Source organism: Amphiprion ocellaris, chromosome 17, assembly GCF_022539595.1.
Source record: "Amphiprion ocellaris isolate individual 3 ecotype Okinawa chromosome 17, ASM2253959v1, whole genome shotgun sequence".
NCBI classification, from domain to species: domain Eukaryota; kingdom Metazoa; phylum Chordata; class Actinopteri; family Pomacentridae; genus Amphiprion; species Amphiprion ocellaris.
The window spans coordinates 23,982,827-24,002,189 of record NC_072782.1 but is presented as its reverse complement, the minus strand read 5'-3'; the positions used below and the strand labels follow the sequence as shown (position 1 = coordinate 24,002,189).

At 38.3% G+C, this 19,363-nt stretch overlaps 1 protein-coding gene across 11 annotated transcripts in view; it reads right to left on the bottom strand.

The window, feature by feature from the left end:
- LOC111577881 (carnitine O-acetyltransferase-like) overlaps window positions 1-19,363 on the bottom strand; it is a 30,962-nt gene that overhangs the window by 9,467 nt on the left and 2,132 nt on the right. For 3 of the 11 annotated variants that reach the window (XM_055019283.1, XM_055019285.1, XM_055019284.1), the window contains 11 exons: window positions 18,913-19,031; window positions 14,066-14,119; window positions 10,493-10,658; window positions 9,942-10,116; window positions 9,254-9,432; window positions 7,572-7,672; window positions 7,026-7,151; window positions 6,067-6,189; window positions 3,563-3,698; window positions 3,155-3,217; window positions 1,313-1,450 (listed from right to left, as the gene is read on the bottom strand). In XM_055019283.1, the coding sequence (XP_054875258.1) occupies window positions 1,313-1,450; window positions 3,155-3,217; window positions 3,563-3,698; window positions 6,067-6,189; window positions 7,026-7,151; window positions 7,572-7,672; window positions 9,254-9,432; window positions 9,942-10,116; window positions 10,493-10,658; window positions 14,066-14,119; window positions 18,913-19,031 (1,380 nt within the window). Of the gene's footprint in view, window positions 1-1,039; window positions 1,127-1,312; window positions 1,451-1,498; window positions 2,179-2,249; window positions 2,323-3,154; window positions 3,218-3,562; window positions 3,699-6,066; window positions 6,190-7,025; window positions 7,152-7,571; window positions 7,673-9,253; window positions 9,433-9,941; window positions 10,117-10,492; window positions 10,659-14,065; window positions 14,120-18,912; window positions 19,032-19,363 lie in introns of those variants that run through there. The other 8 variants (XM_055019290.1, XM_055019293.1, XM_055019288.1 and 5 more) reach the window with 7 other exon arrangements.

Here is a 19,363-nt window from a genome sequence, read left to right as displayed (position 1 = left end):
CAAAAAGCTCACTTCGGGGGAAGACAGGGGACACCTTGGTCAGGTCTACAGTCTATCACAGGGCTACACAGAGAGACAACCAAGCACACTCACATTCACACCTATGGACAATTTAGAATCACCAATTAACCTCAGCATGTTTTTGAACTGTGGGAGGAAGCTGGAGTACTTGGAGAAAACCCACGGGGCACACGGAGAACATGCAAACTCCATGCAGAAAGACCCAGGGATCTTCTAGCTGCAAGGCGACAGTGATAACCACCAAGCCACTGTGCAGCCCCACTATGTTCACATGAATTGGAAAATCTGAAAGTGAGGCAACACTCACTTAAGTGCTACGCAAAGAAATATATATTCTGTTAAATGAATGTACAGCTTGTATGTATTATATATGTAATGTATTATTCTGATGTGTAAGACAGTCTTATTCTTTCAGTAGAAACCCTGGTGGCATCAAACAGTCTTGTGACCAAGTAAATAAATTATACAAAAACTGTAAGAAGACCAACTTCTCATATGGCATAGAAGGCTACTTATTTTTCCAAGAACTATTTTCATGTGCTGGATAAATTCAGCAATCTCACTTTCAGTCTCATTCTCATGGCGTGTCAGACTGTTTTAGTCTTTTTCTTGCAGCTGCAACCTGACAGTGTTAAACGGTTATGGGAGCAAGTAAAGAACAAGTATTAAAATGTCATTCAAACTCAAATATTTACTGCAAATCTTATTGGGGAAATGCAGACTGCAAGGCGTTGGTTTTCAATCTGTTTCTGTTTTATGATTACATCAGTGTAGGCACATTTTAAAAAGGCTTCAAATCCCTTGCAGCTAAAAGTTCTAAATTCTTATATTCCTCTCTCAATATCTGCACTCTGAGTTCCACTGGATCTTGAAGGAATGGTGATAATATTATCCAAGAGAATTGATTGGTCAGTAGGTGGCACTTTAATGTACATTGATCTGTTATCTAGAATATAACCTGCTCCAGAGTTCATCATAAGTTATAGTCCTGAAAACCTTGAGTTAAACCTTAAGTTACCTCACTAACATCAAATTCTTCATAGTACAGTCCTCAACACTGTAGATGAGCATGTAAAAAGTCTCTCTTTGGTGTGACTGCATGAACCTAGCAAAGAAAATATAAATCCAACAATATGAGAGTGCATTATTGAGGAGCAAACACAAATAGTGACGTGAGTATGATAAGATTTACACTGTTAACTATGAAATAGATTTGACTATGTTTAATTGCATTATACATGTCATTTGAAATATGACTAATAAAATGTATAGTTTTTCAGCTGTTCCTTACCTGACTGGTAGAAAGTCTGTAATCCAAAAATTTATGAAACGAGATGTCTGTGAAAACATCTGGCATGGAGATTTCTTCTTCAGCAGCGAGCATACTCAGACCAATGAGGTGTCCTTCCACTTCCTGTCCACTTATTGCCTGATAGATTGAGAATATTACATTTGTTTTCCATATAAATAACTACAAGCAGTATTAAAGGGACCCTGGCTTGACTTGAACACAAATTTCCTGCTCACATCTAGTGTACATTGTATACTTGAGTTTTAACAAAAGCTGTAAATTTCCTCAGAAATTCATTAATATGCCACAAAGAGAAACCGCAGAGTCACTCTGAGGGTCTGAGGGACTTTGATTGGACTGTGTGGTCCAGTTTGACAGGAAATACTCTAGCCTAAATTGCTGAAACACATAATTCTGCTATTACTGATAGAAAGGTGTCAGCACACCCAGCACATTGCAGCTTGCTGCATTTGGTTGGATAATCCGTATAGCTACTTTGTCAGATCGTCCATGCTGATATCTGTCCACCGCTCAAAGCACCTACCATAGGCACATGAGAATCAGAACTGGACCACAGAGCAATGGATGTTCACTAGCAAGGACCACACCATTGATTTGAAGCTTGATTGTTTATTGGATGCAAAGGATTATTATGTTGGTGATGACTGAGATGAACTAATGCAGTGTGGAAAAGCTTAATCAGAGATCAGCAGCTTCTCCTGGCCTGGCGGACCCCTGAAAGCATCCCATAAGAAAGAAACGAATAGTGGACGTAACATACATCTTGAGGGTTTGAGTGGATGAAAAATGGATACACTTGAGGCCCATGGTCTTCATTATGTGGCCCAGAACCCCTCGGCTGGAAGCTGCATAAATACGGAAGGAGTGGCCAGAGATCATACAAATATTCAGTAAGTAAATAGTAATAGTAGTAAATATGCAGTCAGGACTTGCTCGAAGCAGAAGAAGAATCAGGATCAGATTGTGACTTGACTGGTCTCTGTGGCAAACTGAGGGTCAGAAGGCAAAGCATCCTGAGATTTTGCTGACTTGTATATGGTGTGCTTAGGTGGGAATCTAGTCTGAAGTTCATGATGGGCATGGACTATCCGTTTGATTGGTTTGGCTTCGTTTGAGTGAAGAGAAGGAGAATGGAGAGAGGAGCTCTGATTGGAGTCATCTCCTTGAGATGGGCAATGCAGTTAATGGCGTTTCTGGGGCACCTAAACATAGTTGCAGGCTCGATACACTCATTCATGACAATCCTATTCCTTGATGGCAGTGTTCTCTTTCAGCAGAATAAGGTCCTGTGCCCTGCCATACTGAAACAAACTGCTGGTTTGACTTGGCCTCCAATGTCCTCAGCAGATCTCAGTCTGATTGAGAGTCTGTGGGGCATGCTGGAAAAAACAAGTCTGTTCTGTGGAGGCTCCACCTCACAACTTAAAGGACTTAAAGAGTGTGCTACTCATGTCTTGGTGTGTGACCCCATATAGGACACCATCAGAGGTCTGTGGTGTGGGGATTGATGTATATTATTCCTGTTGTAGCTAATATTGGGTCACAGAAACACAGACCAGAATCTTTTTTCAGGAATTATTCAAATTTTGTGTTCCTTGTGATGCGCACCCTGCAGCTCATTTGGCATCAAACGATACTGCCTTATATAGAATGCTAAATATTTAGATAATATCTAGTCTTATGATTTGCCAGTTTGTGTATTCATACACTCTTGCCATATTTTGTTTTACACTTTGTGAAAGTAGGCTCCATCTTTAAACTGACGATGTACTATACCTCCACCAGACTAAAGCCCTGATTGGTTCTATGAATGATACTCACCATGCCAGTGTTCCATCTGTGTACTTTCATAGCCTTCTCTAATAAATCAACTTTCTCTGTATTCTGTGTGAAACAGACAGAAGAAAAGCAGACAAGAATGTTACAAGTCATCAATTTGTAACACATTTGTGCATATTAGCATCAGTGTTAGTGTGCTGCTGTGCAGCAGCGATCCTGATATGAGGATCTAAAGCATCTACAGCAGCATCTGAGTCAGCAGGTTCCACTAATTCGCCTGATCAACTCTGTCAAATACTGAGCTGAGAGCAAGTAGAATTATCATCAGCTGTAAGTTAAACACTGTTACATGCTATCTCAAAGGAACTTTCGGTACTTTGAAAAGGGGGGAAAGCTGCCTTTACAATTATTTATATAGAAGTTACATTTGGAATTTGTCTCTTTTCAGACCTTTTTCTTGGGATCATCAAAGGCCTTGACAAATGCAGCTGAGGCACTGGTGGTTGAGTAGATTGCAGCTACACGTCCATCTCTGAACGTACGTAGGGAAGCAGCTTCATATGATGGACAGCATCTCTGATACATCCTGCCAAGTGAAGGCACAGAAATATTTTCAACAAACTCCCTGTTCCAACTAGAAAGTCCTGAAACTTGCTGACTGAACACAAATTCTTTAACTCTGCAAAAAACAGTATCATTAAAACTGTGAAGTTGAATTTTTTGGAATGTTACAATTTTGGCTTGCATTCATTCATTCTGGATGTTTTCTTTTCATCGACTTTTTCTTCTGGGATTTTGAACCTTCTCATTCCCATGTGCCTGCGTCCTCTACCAACAGAGTCATCTGCCCTGTCACTTCTCCTTACTCATGTTTTTATTGTTCTCTTATACATTGTTTGTCTGCTCTCTATGTGCTATCCTGTTCTCTCTCATCCTTATCCTCACCCAACTAGTCGCGGCAAATGGTCAAACTGCCTGAGCCTAGTTCTGGTGGAGGTTTCCCTGCTATTAAAGAGAACTCCAAAGGAAACTTAAGATCTGTTGGGTTTCTCTGTATAAATATTGTAAGGTCTTTAACTATGTGAAGTGCCTTGAGATAACATATGTTGTAAATTGTTGCTATATAAATAAAACTGAATTGAATATTCTTCCCTCAGCAGCCTCTACGGTATTTATGCAGTATTTATCTAAGTTTCCAGATTGTTTTCTGTTTGTCTGTCTCTGTTCTAGTTGTTTTAACTTCTCCTGAAAAACTGGACTTTGCCTCTGTCTGCTCCCTCTTGTTTTGTTTGCCTGCCTGGTTTAATAACATTGTTAGAAATTGTTTAACTTTGAGTAAAGATTGTGTTTGGTTTCACAAGTTTGTTTTTGCACTGTACTGTTAGGTCCCAGTTTTGAACAATGACAACAACAAGGACATTAAATTCTATATCGAAGCTAATGAAGAGAAGCTAATATGGGAGAAATATGAATAATAGTATAGCGTACTGAGGAGCAGAAAAATAGTTTATTGCCAGGCATATTCCAAAGCAACACACACAGAAAATACAGAGACCTTTTCTCACAGCTGTAAATTTGGCAGCAGACTGTTTGAGCCACAAAGTGTCAATCTGGAAGTTAACCACACCTCTGGAGAAGAGGAGATTGCACTTTACTGTGACTACCTGACCTTTCTATACAAGAATTAACTGACCGGTTTTAAATCCTAAAATTAAGGAAATTCAGCATCACTGGAGTTATGATCCCAGCATCTGCACTAAGTCTGCAATACCAGGTCATAAGGGTCAGTACTGAAGAAGAGCATCTCACATTTGAAGAGGATGCACACATATGAGAAACAAACACCCCTCATCTCTCTGCCACAGCCATAAAGACAGAGAGACCTTTATCCTAAGCACATACAACTCTTAAGTCTTATTGCTGAATGTATTTGCTTGTATTCTTAGCTATATTTACAAGTTTACTTTCATGTATCCTGAAATTCCACAGTTTGTTTGTATGTTTATCTTTTTTTACAATTTCAGGAACCGCATGAGGTAAACATATTATGTTTGATGTCATTTTAATCACCTGTTCAGTCGAATGTCAGATGTGTTATAATAGTGGATATTTAACAATTGGGTTTAATATACATTACCAGTCAAAAGTTGGGACACACCTTTTCATTTAATGGCTTTTTTTCTTTCCATGTCTATTTACAGTGTAGACTCTCATTGAATGCATCGAAATTATGAACACATATGGAATTATGTAGTAAACAAGTGTGAAATAAGTCAAAACATGTTTTTTAAAATTATTTTAGATTCTTCAAAATAGCCACCCTTTGCTTTGATTACTGCTTTACATACTCTTGGAATTCTGTCCATGAACTTCATGAGGTAGTCACCTGAAATGGTCTTCCAACAGTCTTGAAGGTGTTCCCAGAGATGCTGAGCACTTGTTGGCCCTTTTGTATTAAAGGTATTTCAAGAAGTATCAGGACCACCACTTAAGAAGATCACATCCGTGATTAGTTAGGTGCTGATTTGAATTTGGCTCCAAAGAACTTTCTTTCTACAAAGAAAGTCACTGGAATGGGGAACTTAAGTTTTGCTTTTTTATGGGTTTTAAATGACTTTCTTTCACAGGCTTCTTTTTCAATGGTTTACTTAAAGTTGGGGCTTCTTTATTTTACATTTACAATGCAACTTATAATGATGAGCATTGACTCAATGTATTCACGATTACTTCTAGGCTGAACTACTGTAATTTCTTAATGTAGCCATTTTGACAAAACAACCAAGACTTGTTAATGTTAATAGGTACATATTTTTGTTGTTGTTGCTGTTGTAGCTTAACTGTGTGATCATGTTTTTCTCTCTACATGAAAGCTTTGTAGTTAGTTAGCTTGGCTCCAGTGAGTGAAAAGTCTGCATACAAAGACAAGTCATCTCCACAAGTTTTCATCATCTTACCTGTAGTAGGCCAATTGTATTGCCATCTGTATGAAAGCATCAGGGCTTATCTTGTGATCCTTTAGAACTTTTTTCCCATAGTGGCTGAATACCATGACCCTCAGATCCAGGTTTTGAGCAATTCTGTGAGGGTGGGGAGAGGAGAAATTTTCTTGAGTAGCTTTACAGATGTTTGCACATCGTGACATATCTTTGGTTTATTACAAGTATAAATGTATTATGTATAATGTTCATTTTCGATGCCTGTCCTATAAATTTCCATTACACAATTTCTGTATTATTTGCCTAAACTGCTTTTTCGATGTTTACAGATGTATTAGTAGCGTATCACTCTGTTTTAATACAAATGTAATGATGACAATTGGATGGAGGGATGATATGATTTACAATCTATTTTACTACATATACATACCCAAATAAACAGTGCAATAGGCTAGTAGCTCAAATATTAGACAAAAAGTTTTGCATAAAACTATGACAAAAAGAGGGCAATTGACCAAGCCTACCATTAGACTGCAGCGATTTAAAGTGTGCAACAAACTGGGCATCAGTGCAATTACTGGATATAAATAGTAAAGATGGGAGGGAATTAAAGGATACTATTATATTTTAGACTCATGTGATGGGAAAACAAGACCAGAGGGGTTGTGTACAACATGCAAATGATCATTTTTACATTTCCTCTTTACAAATAGGACAAAATATGAATATTCTTATCTAATGATAGAATTACCATATGTTAATTTAAGTGTCATTTGAAACCTAATAGTCTAAACAGTAAAAGTGTGAAAACAGTGTTGCTGGTAAATGTACTGCAGCTGTTTCAATAGCAGCAAATGGAAATGGCAATGATTTTATTTTCATCTGGGTTTTTCTTTTAATTAGTTTTTCTGGACAATGAGTCTGGGTGGAATTCAAAGATTATCAAACACTTTATTACAACTTCTACAGAGTCTCACATGTCCATGCTCTGCTTTGCCTCTTCAATGTATTTCTTGATATCAGGTGTGATGTTGAAGTGTAGTTTCTGGGGCTTTGGCAAAGGCACCACAGGAGACAGTATCTTCTCAGGCTTCTTCCTGTTTCTCCACAAAAGAACAAAGAAAAATCAAAACAAGTGAAAAAACAAACAAAAGCATCACCATTAAGTGTGCTTAATAAAAAAAATAAAAATACACAGAGATAATGCCAACATGTGTGACAGCTTAGATACCCAGACCCATCAGAAGATTAAATGGGTCTGGGCTTAAATAACAGATTTGGTGAGTAACTTTATGTGTACATTTTGTTTACAACAAAACTTCACAAAACTGCTTTCAGTAACTCTGTTTTCTAACTATTCATGTAACTGAAGAAAGACAAACATCTTGTCTTTGCCTGAGCAGTCTGTTGTCATTTTTACTTATGTGTCCATTTTGCCTCATCACTGAACTTCCTGCAATGTGACAACAACAAATTTCAAATGGCTACAGCAAGAGAACCTTATTTGTTTTTGATCTACTTACATGGATGCTATAACGTAGTCAGCTAAGACCATAAAAACTGTACCATCAGCGGCAGAATGTGACATGTTAAAACCTTGTGCTCCTTCTTCTCCAATAATTAACTAAAAGAAACAGAAACACAGCAAAGGTGTTAGCATCACATCCCAAACCTTTATCAGTCTGTTTGTTACTCGCTGTGTGATTATATTGCTCAGCTTATATTGAGCCTTTCTTCGCAAATCTTACAGCAAATGTCATTAATAGTGGTGGATGCTTGAAATACCTCTGAAGAATAAATTAGCTAAATAACTAACTCACACAATGAATAAACCACCTGTAAGATGTTTGTCTGTGTCTAAAACTTCAAAATCAATCATACTTTATTAATACAGCAAGTGTCGTACATGTAAGTAGTGAAGTGACTGACCAGTTGATATAAAACACAGTTAAAATGTAAACAACAAAACATATGAGACACATATGAGAAAAGAAACTGGTTAAAAGTGGGAATAATTACTAGATAAATTCCAACAGGTTAAATGTTTAAAGATCCCAAGAGCTGAACTGCATTCCCAAGAAATAAATAGAACCCCAAATTTTGCTGGTTACACTTGCAGACTCTTCCATGTAAATTCAGATAGATTTCAGAGAATATGTAGCTGGAGTGTCTCACATTTTATTCAGAATTTACTCACTTGCTTATAAGTTCTGTGAAACAATAGTGGCCTAATTTTGCAAATTCCCAGTGTTTTCATACTTCGGAAATTTTGTACTTTTACCCTCAAAAATATCTCACCTCGGAAGTCATTTTCAAGGTTCAGTATGTCCGAAAATAAAACTACTTCAGTCATGAAATTTGGTAAGGACATAGGCAAATTTGTTTCCAGCAGTTTCAAATGATTGAACGGCTCTAGTAGAGGACACATTTTTAATGAATTGGACTGTGGTAGAACTTTGTTTGGAGAACAAGCTTGATGGCAGCATGCCTGACCAGGAACAGATCTGCTGGTGCCAGTGCTATTGGCTCAGGTGTCTCCAGGAAACCATGTGGTTGAGTTTAGTCTTAAAACACAAGTTATGCGATGCATAGGTTTTGGTAACTGCACAGCTCAAACATTCACTGACCATTATCATACATTTTTCTGAGCAAAGCAGGATAGCCTAAGTTGAGCCTGAGTTATGATCTGTGCCCACTCTAGCAAAAAAGAAAGCCAACAAATAGGTCCTTACTGGGAATATTGTTTGTGTTAAACCTGTTTGTACCGTCTTCCCCTCCTCATTGTACTTGGAGATGGAATGGTGACAGAACACAGACTATTGGAGCCAAAAAGATATTCTCAGATGGAGATCACTTGAACGATGCAACTGTACCTCTTTCAGTTCTTAAACTTCACCCTGACTTTGTGCTCCTCTTCATTCTTGTCAGTGGTAAATCCACTATCTTTCAAATCAGGTTCATCTGATGATATCTGTTGATACCAATAGTACTTGATCTGTCATCATCCCAGTACCAAGTAGTAGAAGGAGAAGATAATCCCAACTTGATGTTTGGACGAAAAGAGACATTGAAATTTCTTTCTGCAAATAAATGAAATGCAAATCTTTTTTTTTTTTTTAACATTGTTATTGTTTGTTGTTTCATGACACTATTGATACTCCATTTCACCTGTCTTGTTGCTATACTCATTCATTCATTATATCACCTGCAGGGTTTTGTCAAACCAGCGGTTGGCGCTGTTCCACTGGCTTCCACCTCCATGCATTATCTGGAGTCCAGCATATGTGTTGTACATTTCATCAGATGCTTGAGGTATGGGTCCGTCCAAACACACTGTGCAGATGCTCCTTTCGATGGTTGATAGTGAGTCTTTGTTGATCTTATCTGAACACATTACATAAGTACAAACACATAAAGTACACATATGCATGATGTTATGTAACTAGACTAAGACAAATTAGCAGGCCAGGCTGACATTTTTTCATCTATTCTGCTTTATGTGAACTCAGCAGGGAATCCTTTCATGTTTTATTCTAGATTCATTCCTCTAAATCCTGCCTGAACTTGAATCCTCTCATTGCTGCTGTGATTTTGAAACGCTAAAACACAGACTTTATAGCAGATCTGGTGTGGCTATTAAGGTCCTATTAAACTATTAGAGTCCAAGATTACACCAAGATTTCTGACTTGGTTCCTGGTTTTCAAAAAGAGTGCAGATGAAAATAATGTCACCTTCAGAAGGCAACACTTCATCAGTAGGTAGAGCAGTTTACCCTTCTGTTAATACTGTCTTCCTATAGCTAACGATCTATACTATAGGTTGCTTGATTTGACTTTTTCATTAGTTGTTATGTTCTTCAGTTTCACCTGCTTGACAGCAGTGTTGCGCTCACCCTTGATCAAGCTGATGTAAGCTTTGCTCCAGGAGTTACGGTCCAGGGTGGTAAGGATGCCAACAGGCTCCGCGTTGATTTCTGGTGAGGAGTTGCAGATTCTCTCTAGCTGAACGTAAAGCTGATCAACTGTCAGTGGAGTCCCATCACTGTTGTAGACATCCAGCACAAAGAACTGATCCAAAGAGGGGGGAAACGTTAATATTTTGGTTCAACATGAATGTTTTGAGGAGTCAACTGAGTTCCCTAGTCCAGTAGCTTAGTGGACTGCAAAGACATCAAACAATATAATGAAACCATTTAATATTTTCGTATCTATTTCATGTCTAATTGTTAATAATTTCTAAAATGTATTTGTACAAAAATAATACAACATTGAGAAAAGATAACGATTATTTCAAAGAATATAGGCGGATGTATTCTCTGATCATAAGTGGAATAAATCATGTAATCACAAGAGAGCAAATCTTTTATGTAGCCTTTTCCTTGTAAGTTGGAGTAGGTCACTGGACAAATATGTCTTCCACTTCAGTTTTAGCCAGGCTTCTTACCTGAGAGTTATGTACCACTGTGATGTGTTTGGGGGGATTGGAACTCTTGCCATGGAACACCAGAGAGTCTTTCTCCAGACCAGGGATACGACAGGATGATAGCATCTGGGAGTACTGCTTCATACACATGGGCTTCCCTCCCATATACTCAACTGGTAGTGTCTCACTATAAAACATACAGGATCTGTCATTAAACACAAACCGAGCCATAAAACATTATTTTATCATTTATATCTGAAGCTATTACTGAATATGAACTTGAAGGGACTTTGGCTGTGTCAACAGTGCACAAACAAAATAGATTTGGGTGTTTTGTTTGCTGAAAACTAATGATTGGCTTGAGCACGAGTGCCATCAGTGTCAGCTGATGTTTATATGAGAGACATCTAGTAAAAAAATTACCTAAAGTATTAAGCAGCATGACTGTATGACATCTGACCCAAGTTTGCCAAATTACTTTTTGTTGTCTAAAATTGCTGTTCAAATAAAATTATGATTGCGGTCAGATGGAAACAGGCTGAAGCAAGGGTATGTCAGAGTTAATATGCTAAATTATTCTGTTGTACAATTCTACAATTTCACTTAGCAGAGACTTTAAACTAAAGCAATGTACATCTGAGAGTAGATACAACATAAGCAAGGGTCTAGTCAGAAGAATCAACCTGGATAAGTGCCATAAAACAAGTTCAAGTGTGATAACAGGACCGTGGTGTCTATAGGCAGTGCAGGAGGTCATAGGATGTTTCTTGTTTTCTTTATTTTCTTATTTGCAGTTTGTCAAGTGCAAAGGCGTTTAGCGAAGAGCTGGATTTTTAGTCTTTTCAAAAAGACTGAGAGAGGCTCTGCAGATCGAACAGAGTTTGGTAACTCATTCTACCACCAGGGAACCACAGAGGAGAAGAGTCTGGTAATCGACCAGCCCTGTTGTGGTGGTTGTATCAGGAACCTTTTGTTGGCCAACTGTAGTGAGTGGGAAGGAGTGTAGACCTGAATGAGAGAGTTCAGGTAGGGGGGAGCTGTTTTCATTGCAGTTTTGTATGCAAGTGTCAAAGTTTTGAATTTTATGTGGGCAACAACTGGAAGCCAGTGAAGCCATCTGAACGTGACGTGCGCTGTTTTTGGCTGCTTGAAAACCAGACATGCTGCTGCATTCTGGATCATCTGCAGAGGTTTGACGGGTTGCATACAGGGCGACCTGCCAGTAAGGAGTTGCAGAAGCTGATGCATGATATTCCAAGAGCCTGTACCAGGAGTTGTGCTGCATATTCAGACAGGCAGGATCTGATCTTCCTGATGTTGTACATGGCAAATCAACACGACCAAGCAACAGAGGCCACATGAGCCTTGAAGGTTAGTTGGTCATCCATCATGACACCAAAGTTTCTGGCAGACTTTGTGGGTTTAAGCTGAGTTGATTCAAGCTGGATGTTGATTTCTTGTTGTATAGAGGGACTGGCTGGGATGACAAGGAGCTCAGTCTTGGATTGAGCTGAAGGTGCCGTGTTTTCATCCATGCCGAGAAATTTGCAAGACATAATGAGATCCAGGCAGAGACAGTGTGGTCATCAGGATAACAGAACGACAGGAAGAGCTGGGTATCATCAACATAGCAATGGTATGAGAAACCATTGGAGAGGATTATTGTGCTAAGTGAGGTTGTGTGTATATAAAAGAGGAGGGGACCAAGCACTAACCCTTGAGGAACACCTGTGGATAGACTGTGCAGTTCAGACGCTTCTCCCCTCTAACATACTCTGAAGTATCTCTGAAGGATACTCTGAGGTAGGACATGAACCAGTGGAGAGCTGATCTTGAGATGCCAAGCTCAGTGAGTGTGGAGAGGAGGATTTGGTGGTTAACCGTGTCAAGAGCAGCTGACAGATCTAACAGCAATGGAGTTGAAAACTGTCCAGTATCTCCAGCAGAATGCAGTGATTCTGTTACTGATAGGAGGACAGTCTTGGTGGAGGGACCCTGTTTAAAAACAGACTGATTGGGGTCATACAGGTTGTTGTTCAAGAGGAAAGCAGAGACTTGATTGAAGACAGTTTGCTCTCTTCAAGTATTTTATATTGGAAGGGCAAGAGCAAAACTGGTCTATAGTTTTCAACCTGGGCTGGGTCAAGTATAGGTTGTTTGAGTATTGGAGTGATTCGAGCCTAACCTTTGCTAAAATGTAGCGGGGAATACACCTGTAGCAAGTGAGGAGTTGATGATGTGTGTTACTGCAGGGTTAAGTGCTGGGGAAATGCTTTGTATGGGGTTGGATGATATCGGGTCCAGCAGACAGGTAGTGGGACGAGATTCCAGCAACAGTTTGGAGACTTCCTCCTCAGTCAGAGGGCAGAATGAGGAGAGTGTGGCTTGGTTAGCTGGTGGTTGGAAGGTGAGTTGGTCACGCTCAGAGAACTGATTACTGATTGCACAGACATTGTCCATGTAGAATGAGGCGAGTCAATACAACAAGGTGTAACTGCGAAATGAAAGCAGTTAAGTTTTCTTTTCCTGTAATAAAGTTTAAATTAGAACACTGAAGTTCCCTTACATTCTATTCAACTGCAGAGTTTCCAGAAATCTGGAAAATTACTGGAAAAATTTCCAGAAATCTGGAACTCTTGAATCAAAACTACAATACAAATTGGTCATTACATTTTAAGGCGTCTTCATCTGTAATGTTACAGAAAACAACACGAATGTGAATATTACTGTATATGTGATTTGAATATAATTAGTATAGTGCTTGTTGAGATTCACAGACTGATTTGTTGAGGAAATAATAGTAAAGATAATGATGAACAACTGAGTGACTGCTCAGTATGATGCTTCACTTTTTTGAGGGGACATGAAAACCGTAACTAATGTTGGCATAGTTATCTTTCTGTGCCACTCAGTGTTGAGTTAGTCAGGAATGACTCTAAAATAAAGGTAATTTTTATGCATAATTATGAACTCATCATTACCTAATAATCCACTAATATAGTATCTCACAGCTCCCCGGTTCTTTTGTCAATAATTATTATGGACAATATAGTTCTGGTTTAGAAGATATTAGGAAGCACTTATGAAAGAAAATCAACTCTCAGGTCATTCCTGTTTCTTCCTTACTTTCTTCTTCATTTATTATGCACATTTTAGTGTACCATATTGTAAAACGATGTCATGGGCTTGGTGAAAACACTGTTTGCAGTCTGCACGTACATTAAATATAATTTTCATGTTGTGCACAAAGAGTGTTGTCATGAAAACAAAAAGCAAATATCTTGATTAAACGACAGTATTTGAGAATGAAGCCAAATGATTTCCTGTCCTCTTGTTAAAAAACAGAAAATCTACATTTCATTACTTTGACACAACGGGTATTCCTCTTGCATCTAGTGTTGGTGAATGAAGTGAACCAATACATATAGGAAGGCATAATTCAAGAGATTTGGTGGATAGGATGACTCATTTAAAGAAATAATATTTACTCTGAAATGTTATAGCACAGTAACTATTGAGGGTCCTGCACAAGTTATGTAAGTTTTAAGATGATAAAGATGAAGGAAAGAGGAATATTTCCACCTCAGGACTTACTTGTCTATCATGGTCTTGAAGTCCAAAACAGCCGCTATCATTCTGGCAGCACACCTAAGCAGAGAAAATGGGGTATTAATTTATATGAAATTCATTCATTCAACTAAAATATTACTTGAATAACAATAATAAGGAAAAATGCCACACCAAGTAGGTAATGTTCTCTTAATGTAACTTTACAGATCACCAGCATGTGCTTACATTGGCAAAATGCTCCATTTGTGTTATTTTTGTTATAGCTTCAGCAGTAAAAATCTGGGAATGACAAAAAAAAATGGCATCTTTTGAAAGTACATGCTGATATACAGTCCTTTGAATGCAGTAGGTGCTAATGTAGAGCTTCTTGCACTCAGTCGGGAGTTTTATTTTCATTGCTTCAACATTCTTTGTCTCAAAGCCTCTGTATTTAAAACCAACATTCAGAAAACATTTTGATAGTCCATCTATGGCACAGTTACTGAACTAGCTGTGCCCAGCGGTACTGACTTTGTGGCCCCTGACACGCCTGGTTATGAATAATTAGTATTGCAAAAGCTATCAGATGGAGAAAAAACAAGAGATGCACAACACACAATAGCACTGTCCAACACATTACTCTGAAAACAAAACCTAGAGAGATCAAATGTCAAGGCTGAACAATATTTTGCACCTTAATTAATGATGAAATGACCGAAACACAAAAGGAAAGTGGATCATGAAAACAGGGTTTTCAACCCTGCATGGGAAATTGAATTTGTTTTTGTGGAGATACAAGGGAAACCAGTGTGTCTCATCTGTCAAAAACTATGGCTGTGTAAAAACCAAGCTTTGCTAGGTGGGTTTCAAGCCCAGCAATTCATGTTCCGCGGTGTTGTTAAAAGCAGTGACAACGTCACAGAGGCCTCCATCAAAATCACCTGGAATATTGTGAAAGACAAGAATTCTCAAAAATACATTTGTGGACTTTGTGGAATCAGTATTTTCAGAATTTAAGAACAAGGACGACATCATCAGACAGATCTCAAAGCTGCAGTTGTCTTATTCAACGACCAGGAAAGCAGAGGTGATTTCAGATGATTTCTTGTCTAGTTGCTAAAAGACATTGAAAGAGCTGAGTACTTTAGTCTAGCATAGAATGAATCCACTGACTGCACAGACATCACAGCTTAAAGTCTGGGTGTGCTTTCTCAAACGGGACAAATTTGTTGAGGAAATGCTGACTTTGCTACTATGAATCAGGCAAACACAAGGACAGGACATTCATTCTGCCTGGTCTCTCACAGACCAGGTAAAAACATGAACTTAAAGAACCTGGTTTCTTTGACTATTGATGGAGCTCTGTCCATGCTAGAAAAAGGGAGAGGATTAATTGCTTTGCTCAGAAACAATCCTGAAATATTGGACTTCTTGTCATATCACTGCATTTTGCATAAAGAGCAGCAAACATAGAGGCAGAGAGCTCAAAGTGACAATAGACTTGAATGTGACACGAATAGTGCAAATAAAACGTCAGCTTGACTGACACTTGACCAGCAGTCACTACAATACATTTGTTACTGAAACTGAGAATTCGTTAAATATTCCATGATGCTTTGGAATGCATTAAAAATGACTAGCAAGACAGCAGCATATTAAACAGCGGTGGTAAATACAGTGAAGAAAATGGTACAAATATATGTTAACAATAATTTGTGGTCAGTTGCACCTGCTGTGATTTAAATGTGGCCCTCCTGGCTTCTAAAGTTGAGTACCCCTGATCTACGGCCTCAAAGCTCCAGTTGTTTCATTGATCAGGGATAATTCCACCATACTTACTAAATACAATTTAATCTCCCTTAGGAAACGGATGACTGTGGTCATTACTTCATTCTGAATCTTTCTGGCCTGAAGTGTCTTTGCACAAGACATTGCACCCCGAGCTGCTCCCAAAGGCCTGTGACCACGTAGCTCTGCCACTATCAGTGTGTGTAAATGGATGAATAGCAAAACACACTGTAACGAGCTTTGTAGACCCTAGCTAAGGTTAAAAAGGTGCTATGAAGCGCTGACCATTTACTTCATGGTTTTTGTGTGGCCAATGCAGAATTTAAAAGCTGACCCTCACATGGTTCCATTCATACCACACTTAGTACACGTTGGTCTGCTGCACCGACAGTCCCATTGCCTTTCATAGCAAACAAAGAAAAACACACAGGGTTCCCATGGATATTTCTGAGCCTGTGAATTTGTGCTTTTTACAGGATATACCAGCTAGTTAGAGAGTAGATAAATAATAGTATGACTCAGAAATATTTTTGCTGAACTGATGTAAAGTGCCTTCAGAGAAAAACCTCAAATACATAGTTCTGCCCAACCAGAAAATATTTCCAATTTTATTTAGCGGACATTTTTATCCAAAGTGACATACATCTGCAAGTAGATACAACACGAGGTAGGTGGGTGGGGCAGCACTACGGACCTTGCCTAAGGATCCTCACTGGACAACTGCACCCTGACCGGGATTTGAAACACCAAACACCTGTGCCAAAGTCACTGGTGCAAATCACTGAGCTATCCAGCTGCTATTGTAGTGTAATACTTTTGGGTACGACATGCTAAAAGAAAAGATGATATAATTATGGTAAATGATATTAAGGCCACAGTTAAAACATATGTATAAAATACATAGTGATGAATATTCTAGTAATGGCTGATGTTTGATGACATGGTGACACACACACACACACACACACACACACACACACACACACACACACACACACACACACACAGCTGGAAGATCACAAAGTATGGTATGTTAACTTTGGTGTGAAGATGCATGCTTATTAGAAAATTATATATGGTGTACTTAAAACACAATGGTGGAAACTTATGGTATTATGAGTTTTAAAATATATTAGAAACATAACAATACCTAATGGCATAATATGCATGAAATCTATCACAAAATAATAAGGGTAAGATGTGGAGCAAAAAGTTTGAACTTGTCTGGGCATGTTCTCTGTAAAAAAAAAACAAAAAAACGACCTAATGATAACTTAATGCGCATGTTTTCTGTAAAGTGATCTCGGGGTGAAATATGATGACCTGACATCATAATCTGACCAATAGATTGAGAAAAGTATAATGGTGTCAGAACTGTCGCTTCCACTATACACCCTATAGGTGTGGAAAAATGACCAACTCTCGCAGCATAAAAGATGGTGCACAGTTCAGTATCTTCAGTTTTTCTTGGGGGTGTTATCACTGCTATTAACGGCTCCTGGATTTTTTTTTGTCGACAAATAAATCCTGCTGCCCTCCAAATGCTGGCTTCTTGTGGTGATTTTCTGAAGATCTTTAAAGAAGCTTTTTAGATATTTGAACACAGTCAAGTCATAGGCTCTGGCCTTGATTTGTGACTTAGTTTACACTTCACTATTTACACTCATTTTGTAGCAATTCATAAATTCATCACTGAAAATTGTGCAAACCATGTAAAAAAAACAGCAACAAAGTACATATGTTAAACTTCTGCATGTTGATAATTATGTTTCTAATAGTGGTGGGACGCGATTAAAAAATTTAATCTAATTAATTACATGCGTTGTAATTAATTAATCGCAATAATTGCAGTTTTGTCAAACAGCAATATTTGACACAATAAGTGAAGTTTTTCAATTCAAATAAAATTGTGGTTGACAGTTGAATCACTGAATACATACGTGTTTATAATTTAAAATTTATTTTAAAAAAGGAAAATGGGACATATAGAAAAAAGTGATTTTGATGACTTAAAGCCTGAATTTAGTTGTATTTTCCACTGTATGGCACATAAAATCAGCATAAGTAGTTCAAGGAGGTTCAGAAAGTTGAAAATCCAGAGATTCATTTTCTTTTCATCTTTTCTGGGTCTGATAAATGGTGTAATTTTGATGGTTCTTTTTATAGGAACATCAATTTTTATTTATGTAACTTTTTTATAAACAAAAAGTTTATAATTAAGTTATTAAAAGAGATATTTTTGTTGTTTAGGTTATTCCTCCTCCAAGGAGGCAGAGCCTCAACGGAGTAAAAACTTAAACCACAAAAATGTTTCATTTCTATTTATCTGCATTTTTCATCTGTCTGCTACATTCACAGATTACTGCAAATCTAAGTGCAATTATAGCGATTTTATTCAACATTTTAAGACTTTCTGTAAACTGAAGCACTGTCTAGAAAAGTGGTCCGTTATGGGATGGCTACACCGTTAGCCGTTAGCATGACTCGTAGCTAACGTTAGCTCTGGTGCTAACAGCAACATGTTTTACATTGAGGTGAAGCCGTCGGCTTGAAGTGACGCAGTGATCAGAAAACTCTTTGTTGTACAATTTGCACACAACCAGGCTTTTATCCAAGCTGCCATCGGGAAGATTTTTAAAAGGAAAATTTCTGCCCAACAAGCTCAATCTCGTCTTCCTTCACTGTTCACCAGTGCCTGACTTCACTCAGTACTTCCTGTGCTTCTTCTTCATGGCTACAAACAGACTTTACATTCATTACCGCCACCTACTGGGCTGGAGTCTTCATCAGCGTTACCGGTGTGCTAGAAGTAAGGGAACTGAGGAAGGTGGAATTAATTGCATTATTATTCTTAACGCGTTATTTTCGCTGTAATTAATTAATCGAAATTAACCCGTTAAAGTCCCAGCCAGCCCTAGTTTCTAAACAAGGGAGTTAAAAGACTGGACTCTGTCCTCCTGTCTGACTGTGGTCAGCAAAGCTGCTGCTGAAAGCACTGAAAGCATTATATGTTTTAAAGCCTTTAGCAGCTTCTGTTTTTCAGAATTTAACTCTCTGATTCATTTTTTTTTTAAAGTTGAGTAAATGTTTGTTTGTGTGTTCACCTTGTTTGTCCGTCCTTATCTTTGAAGTCCATTTGAGGAAAGACCGCCCCAACATTTGAATGAACCACCAGAGGGACTCGGTTGCTATCATAGTCATAGTGCAGTGCGTAGCCTGTTGACTACAAACAATGACAAACAAGCTTCATTTACACTGCTGAGATTAATCTGTCCTACAAAAATGACCTATGCTGTTGTGACTAACTATACCTGTGCAATGGTATGTCTGCATTACTCTGCAATTACACTGCCAGAATAAGCAGGGGTGTTTCAATGCTACTGTATTCAGTTTCTTTTTGTACTTCGAGCAATGGCAGCTGAAATGAAGTGGTTTGTGTTGACATGGAGCTAACAAATGTTGAACAACAGCTGCCTTATCAAACTTTTTGCAATGCAGAAAAGAAAGAAGATATCAGAACCAACTACAGAGTCTCTACATGAATTTGTAAAGCTA